General features: G+C 43.7%; 1 protein-coding gene across 1 annotated transcript; it reads right to left on the bottom strand.

The window, feature by feature from the left end:
• Positions 1-2,343: 2,343 nt before the first annotated feature.
• HELRODRAFT_92753 (hypothetical protein) lies at positions 2,344-7,215 on the bottom strand (the record flags this gene model as incomplete). Its single annotated transcript, XM_009026671.1, has 9 exons — positions 2,344-2,726; positions 2,829-3,035; positions 3,129-3,215; positions 3,324-3,500; positions 4,398-4,491; positions 5,338-5,517; positions 5,647-5,828; positions 6,066-6,237; positions 6,958-7,215. Coding segments are annotated over 9 exons (1,740 nt in total), but the record flags the coding sequence as incomplete, so codon positions are not given.
• Between the last annotated feature and the right edge of the window lie 208 nt (positions 7,216-7,423).

Below are 7,423 nucleotides of genomic sequence, written 5' to 3'. Positions count from 1 at the left end.
ATCTGAATAATTTGTTTACCTTTATATTAAATTTTTCATATGACAGTAATTGACACGTTAAAACTGGTCAAATATAGTGGGATGTAGGAAAGTTACAAAAAACAGACTCCATTTGCCTTAACATTTTTAAGGTACTTAAGAACATTGCCGATTTTTTATATTACGATAATGATAACAGAGGGTTATTTTTTGATTAATTAACAGATTTGCGCAGGCTCATCGTTTTTAAGATTTGAAAATTTTTTTGGTGTGTAAATAAGTAAACTATTATTCAATATATTGTTATTTAAAAAATCACATGTAAGCCACTAAAAAAGCAAAAGCACGTTATCAGATCAAAAATATAATGAACTTAAATTTAAAAGCTTAAATTGTATGTATACGTATATTAATAAAGAAATAAAAATAGTGTTTCTTGTTGGTCAATTCAATTTGTCTTAAATTTGTTCAAAATGCGGTCTGAAGCAGTGAAAAATGCGGTACACATAATGAACGGTTAAATCAAATCAGTCGTTTAAAGAAAAGATGAACACAGACACAGTTTGAATTATTGTCAAACTTTCATTTGCAACCCTAAAGATTTAAGCATGTTTATGATAAAGGGGATTTACTTTCTATGTTTACTTGATGTGAAACTAGTTCTTTTTGAATGATGGTCCCGCTATTTGTCTCTGTCACGATAACGTTTTTTTCAATAAATGCATTATACGACTGGCCGTATTGCAAAGAATGAGCTGGGGAAGCTATTTTACCAGATTCTGCATCGCTTAATTTAACAGTTGGCTCTAATGCAGAAGTAGTTGCAACGTTTTCACCAAGGGCAAATTCAGGACGATCAACATGTATAGAAATAGTACTGACATTAGATTTAACTTTGTCATCTGGATGTTCCATCGACAAACTATCGACAACGTCGGATTTGCCCGATTTAGAATCATTCGAATTGAAAAACTCTTTAATGCGTTGTATAAAACCACGTTTATGTTTTCTTTTCCTTTTACTTCCTGAAACGTCGACGTCTTCCCCAGGACCGCTCTCTTCAAGTGACATATTTCCAGAATTAAATTCCATGCTGCGAGGTCTACTTTTACTTTTTGATTTAATTTTCCACTTGTCATTAGCTCTCGGCAGACTTGAAACTCGCTGCTCATCTGAAGGAGATGAAATATCAGAATCAAAGGTTTGAGCTTTTGACACTGCTTTTGGAAAACCAACATGATATCTACTGGAAGGTTCAATCGTGTAGTCCGAGGAAGTTCCACTAATACCAGCAGACTGTTGTAAACCTGCTCCGGACAAATTAAAAGAAGGTAATTCAATATTGTAATCTTTTTCAGATTTTACGGAATGTGAAGCGAGCTCGATATCAGGTGAGTCAACATGGATGTTATGCCCACTTTTAAACTCTTTGCCTTTTAACGAAACTTTAGGCAAACCGATATGAAAACCACTCTTTCCTTTTGGAACTTTAACGTTGATATCGGCATCTGGTAATTCACCTTTTATTCCAACTTCGCCTTTTGGTAACGATACGCCGGCGTTCAGATCAGCTTCTACGTTCGGTAAAGATACATCTGCATCGACGCCTCCTTCTACCTTAGGACCTTTACCTTTGATTCCGAAAGACGGCATTTTTATGTTGAATCCGCCGGAACTTTTTGGTCCTTTCAGATTTACGTCGGCATCTGGCAAGTGAGCGTCCACGTTCAGGTCCCCTTCTGGAAGATTCATATCAATTTCACCTTTCGGCTCCTTACCTTTGATACCAAATTTCGGTAGACCGAAGTGGAAACCGCCTTTTCCTTTTGGAGCTTTAACGTTGATGTCGGCGTCGGGCAATTCACCTTTGATACCAACTTCGCCTTTTGGTAACGATATGCCGGCATCCAAATCGGCTTCTCCTTTTCCTCCTAAACCAAACGATGGTAAATTGATATTGAACCCACCAGAACCTTTCGGATCTTTTAGATCCAAATTAGCCTCCGGGAGATTAACGTCTACGCCTCCTTCCGGCAGATCCACATCCACGTCGCCCTTGGGTACTTTTCCTTTCACACCAAATTTTGGCATGCCAATGTGGAAACCTCCCGATGCCTTCGGACCTTTCAGGTTGACATCCGGAACCTCAGCTTTCACTTCACATTCTGGTAATTCTACATCGAAGTCTCCATCTCCTCTTGTACCTTTACCTTTTAGACTGACTTTAGGTAAACTAGGTAGACCGATATGAAAACCACCTTTGCCTTTGATTCCCTTCACGTCGATATTCGCATCTGGAAGTTCTCCTTCAACGCCTATACCGCCTTCAGGTATTGACAGATCGGCATCCATTTTTGGAGTTTTTCCTTCAACATCCAACGACGGTAGGTTGACGTTGAGGCCAGCTGAACCTTGAGGAGCTTTTACGTCCACGTTAGGAAGTTCAGCATCGACGTTCAATCTTCCTCCTGGTAATTTAATATCAACATCGCCGTCACCTTTCACGCCTTTTCCTTTCAAGCTGACTTTAGGCAGACTGGGTAGTCCAATGTGAATACCTTTCTTATTTCCTTGCAGGTCGATATCAGCGTCAGGCAATTCACCTTTAACACCCACATCTGGCAACGAAACATCTGCATCGACTCCTTCTATCTTGGGTCCTTTCAGCCCGAATGATGGCATTTTTATGTTGAATCCGCCAGAACTCGGTCCTTTCAAGTTCACGTCGGCATCTGGCAAGTGAGCGTCTACGTTTAGATCACCTTCTGGAAGATTCATATCAATTTCACCTTTCGGCTCCTTACCTTTGATACCGAATTTCGGCAAACCGATGTGGAAACCGCCTTTACCTTTTGGAGCTTTGACGTTGATGTCGGCATCTGGTAATTCACCTTTTATTCCAACTTCGCCTTTTGGTAACGATACGCCGGCGTTCAGATCAGCCTCTACGTTCGGTAAAGATACATCTGCATCGACGCCTCCTTCTACCTTAGGACCTTTACCTTTGATTCCGAAAGACGGCATTTTTATGTTGAATCCGCCGGAACTTTTTGGTCCTTTCAGATTTACGTCGGCATCTGGCAAGTGAGCGTCCACGTTCAGGTCCCCTTCTGGAAGATTCATATCAATTTCACCTTTCGGCTCCTTACCTTTGATACCAAATTTCGGTAGACCGAAGTGGAAACCGCCTTTTCCTTTTGGAGCTTTAACGTTGATGTCGGCGTCGGGCAATTCACCTTTGATACCAACTTCGCCTTTTGGTAACGATATGCCGGCATCCAAATCGGCTTCCCCTTTTCCTCCTAAACCAAACGATGGTAAATTGATATTGAACCCACCAGAACCTTTCGGACCTTTTAGATCCAAATTAGCCTCCGGGAGATTAACGTCTACGCCTCCTTCCGGCAGATCCACATCCACGTCGCCCTTGGGTACTTTTCCTTTCACACCAAATTTTGGCATGCCAATGTGGAAACCTCCCGATGCCTTCGGACCTTTCAGGTTGACATCCGGAACCTCAGCTTTCACATCACATTCTGGTAATTCTACATCGAAGTCTCCATCTCCTCTTGTACCTTTACCTTTTAGACTGACTTTAGGTAAACTAGGTAGACCGATATGAAAACCACCTTTGCCTTTGATTCCCTTCACGTCGATATTCGCATCTGGAAGTTCTCCTTCAACGCCTATACCGCCTTCAGGTATTGACAGATCGGCATCCATTTTTGGAGTTTTTCCTTCAACATCCAACGACGGTAGGTTGACGTTGAGGCCAGCTGAACCTTGAGGAGCTTTTACGTCCACGTTAGGAAGTTCAGCATCGACGTTCAATCTTCCTCCTGGTAATTTAATATCAACATCGCCGTCACCTTTCACGCCTTTTCCTTTCAAGCTGACTTTAGGCAGACTGGGTAGTCCAATGTGAATACCTTTCTTATTTCCTTGCAGGTCGATATCAGCGTCAGGCAATTCACCTTTAACACCCACATCTGGCAACGAAACATCTGCATCGACTCCTTCTATCTTGGGTCCTTTCAACCCGAATGATGGCATTTTTATGTTGAATCCGCCAGAACTCGGTCCTTTCAAGTTCACGTCGGCATCTGGCAAGTGAGCGTCTACGTTTAGATCACCTTCTGGAAGATTCATATCAATTTCACCTTTCGGCTCCTTACCTTTGATACCGAATTTCGGCAAACCGATGTGGAAACCGCCTTTACCTTTTGGAGCTTTGACGTTGATGTCGGCATCTGGTAATTCACCTTTTATTCCAACTTCGCCTTTTGGTAACGATACGCCGGCGTTCAGATCAGCCTCTACGTTCGGTAAAGATACATCTGCATCGACGCCTCCTTCTACCTTAGGACCTTTACCTTTGATTCCGAAAGACGGCATTTTTATGTTGAATCCGCCGGAACTTTTTGGTCCTTTCAGATTTACGTCGGCATCTGGCAAGTGAGCGTCCACGTTCAGGTCCCCTTCTGGAAGATTCATATCAATTTCACCTTTCGGCTCCTTACCTTTGATACCAAATTTCGGTAGACCGAAGTGGAAACCGCCTTTTCCTTTTGGAGCTTTAACGTTGATGTCGGCGTCGGGCAATTCACCTTTGATACCAACTTCGCCTTTTGGTAACGATATGCCGGCATCCAAATCGGCTTCCCCTTTTCCTCCTAAACCAAACGATGGTAAATTGATATTGAACCCACCAGAACCTTTCGGATCTTTTAGATCCAAATTAGCCTCCGGGAGATTAACGTCTACGCCTCCTTCCGGCAGATCCACATCCACGTCGCCCTTGGGTACTTTTCCTTTCACACCAAATTTTGGCATGCCAATGTGGAAACCTCCCGATGCCTTCGGACCTTTCAGGTTGACATCCGGAACCTCAGCTTTCACTTCACATTCTGGTAATTCTACATCGAAGTCTCCATCTCCTCTTGTACCTTTACCTTTTAGACTGACTTTAGGTAAACTAGGTAGACCGATATGAAAACCACCTTTGCCTTTGATTCCCTTCACGTCGATATTCGCATCTGGAAGTTCTCCTTCAACGCCTATACCGCCTTCAGGTATTGACAGATCGGCATCCATTTTTGGAGTTTTTCCTTCAACATCCAACGACGGTAGGTTGACGTTGAGGCCAGCTGAACCTTGAGGAGCTTTTACGTCCACGTTAGGAAGTTCAGCATCGACGTTCAATCTTCCTCCTGGTAATTTAATATCAACATCGCCGTCACCTTTCACGCCTTTTCCTTTCAAGCTGACTTTAGGCAGACTGGGTAGTCCAATGTGAATACCTTTCTTATTTCCTTGCAGGTCGATATCAGCGTCAGGCAATTCACCTTTAACACCCACATCTGGCAACGAAACATCTGCATCGACTCCTTCTATCTTGGGTCCTTTCAGCCCGAATGATGGCATTTTTATGTTGAATCCGCCAGAACTCGGTCCTTTCAAGTTCACGTCGGCATCTGGCAAGTGAGCGTCTACGTTTAGATCACCTTCTGGAAGATTCATATCAATTTCACCTTTCGGCTCCTTACCTTTGATACCGAATTTCGGCAAACCGATGTGGAAACCGCCTTTACCTTTTGGAGCTTTGACGTTGATGTCGGCATCTGGTAATTCACCTTTTATTCCAACTTCGCCTTTTGGTAACGATACGCCGGCGTTCAGATCAGCCTCTACGTTCGGTAAAGATACATCTGCATCGACGCCTCCTTCTACCTTAGGACCTTTACCTTTGATTCCGAAAGACGGCATTTTTATGTTGAATCCGCCGGAACTTTTTGGTCCTTTCAGATTTACGTCGGCATCTGGCAAGTGAGCGTCCACGTTCAGGTCCCCTTCTGGAAGATTCATATCAATTTCACCTTTCGGCTCCTTACCTTTGATACCAAATTTCGGTAGACCGAAGTGGAAACCGCCTTTTCCTTTTGGAGCTTTAACGTTGATGTCGGCGTCGGGCAATTCACCTTTGATACCAACTTCGCCTTTTGGTAACGATATGCCGGCATCCAAATCGGCTTCCCCTTTTCCTCCTAAACCAAACGATGGTAAATTGATATTGAACCCACCAGAACCTTTCGGACCTTTTAGATCCAAATTAGCCTCCGGGAGATTAACGTCTACGCCTCCTTCCGGCAGATCCACATCCACGTCGCCCTTGGGTACTTTTCCTTTCACACCAAATTTTGGCATGCCAATGTGGAAACCTCCCGATGCCTTCGGACCTTTCAGGTTGACATCCGGAACCTCAGCTTTCACATCACATTCTGGTAATTCTACATCGAAGTCTCCATCTCCTCTTGTACCTTTACCTTTTAGACTGACTTTAGGTAAACTAGGTAGACCGATATGAAAACCACCTTTGCCTTTGATTCCCTTCACGTCGATATTCGCATCTGGAAGTTCTCCTTCAACGCCTATACCGCCTTCAGGTATTGACAGATCGGCATCCATTTTTGGAGTTTTTCCTTCAACATCCAACGACGGTAGGTTGACGTTGAGGCCAGCTGAACCTTGAGGAGCTTTTACGTCCACGTTAGGAAGTTCAGCATCGACGTTCAATCTTCCTCCTGGTAATTTAATATCAACATCGCCGTCACCTTTCACGCCTTTTCCTTTCAAGCTGGCTTTAGGCAGACTGGGTAGTCCAATGTGAATACCTTTCTTATTTCCTTTCAGGTCGATATCAGCGTCAGGCAATTCACCTTTAACACCCACATCTGGCAACGAAACATCTGCATCGACTCCTTCTATCTTGGGTCCTTTCAGCCCGAATGATGGCATTTTTATGTTGAATCCGCCAGAACTCGGTCCTTTCAAGTTCACGTCGGCATCTGGCAAGTGAGCGTCTACGTTTAGATCACCTTCTGGAAGATTCATATCAATTTCACCTTTCGGCTCCTTACCTTTGATACCGAATTTCGGCAAACCGATGTGGAAACCGCCTTTACCTTTTGGAGCTTTGACGTTGATGTCGGCATCTGGTAATTCACCTTTTATTCCAACTTCGCCTTTTGGTAACGATACGCCGGCGTTCAGATCAGCCTCTACGTTCGGTAAAGATACATCTGCATCGACGCCTCCTTCTACCTTAGGACCTTTACCTTTGATTCCGAAAGACGGCATTTTTATGTTGAATCCGCCGGAACTTTTTGGTCCTTTCAGATTTACGTCGGCATCTGGCAAGTGAGCGTCCACGTTCAGGTCCCCTTCTGGAAGATTCATATCAATTTCACCTTTCGGCTCCTTACCTTTGATACCAAATTTCGGTAGACCGAAGTGGAAACCGCCTTTTCCTTTTGGAGCTTTAACGTTGATGTCGGCGTCGGGCAATTCACCTTTGATACCAACTTCGCCTTTTGGTAACGATATGCCGGCATCCAAATCGGCTTCCCCTTTTCCTCCTAAACCAAACGATGGTAAATTGATATTG

The sequence above is a fragment of the Helobdella robusta genome (genome assembly GCF_000326865.2).
Source record: "Helobdella robusta unplaced genomic scaffold HELROscaffold_489, whole genome shotgun sequence".
Classification (NCBI taxonomy): Eukaryota; Metazoa; Annelida; class Clitellata; order Rhynchobdellida; family Glossiphoniidae; genus Helobdella; species Helobdella robusta.
The sequence above is the reverse complement of the archived record's forward strand: the minus strand, read 5'-3'. Positions and strand labels throughout refer to the sequence as shown.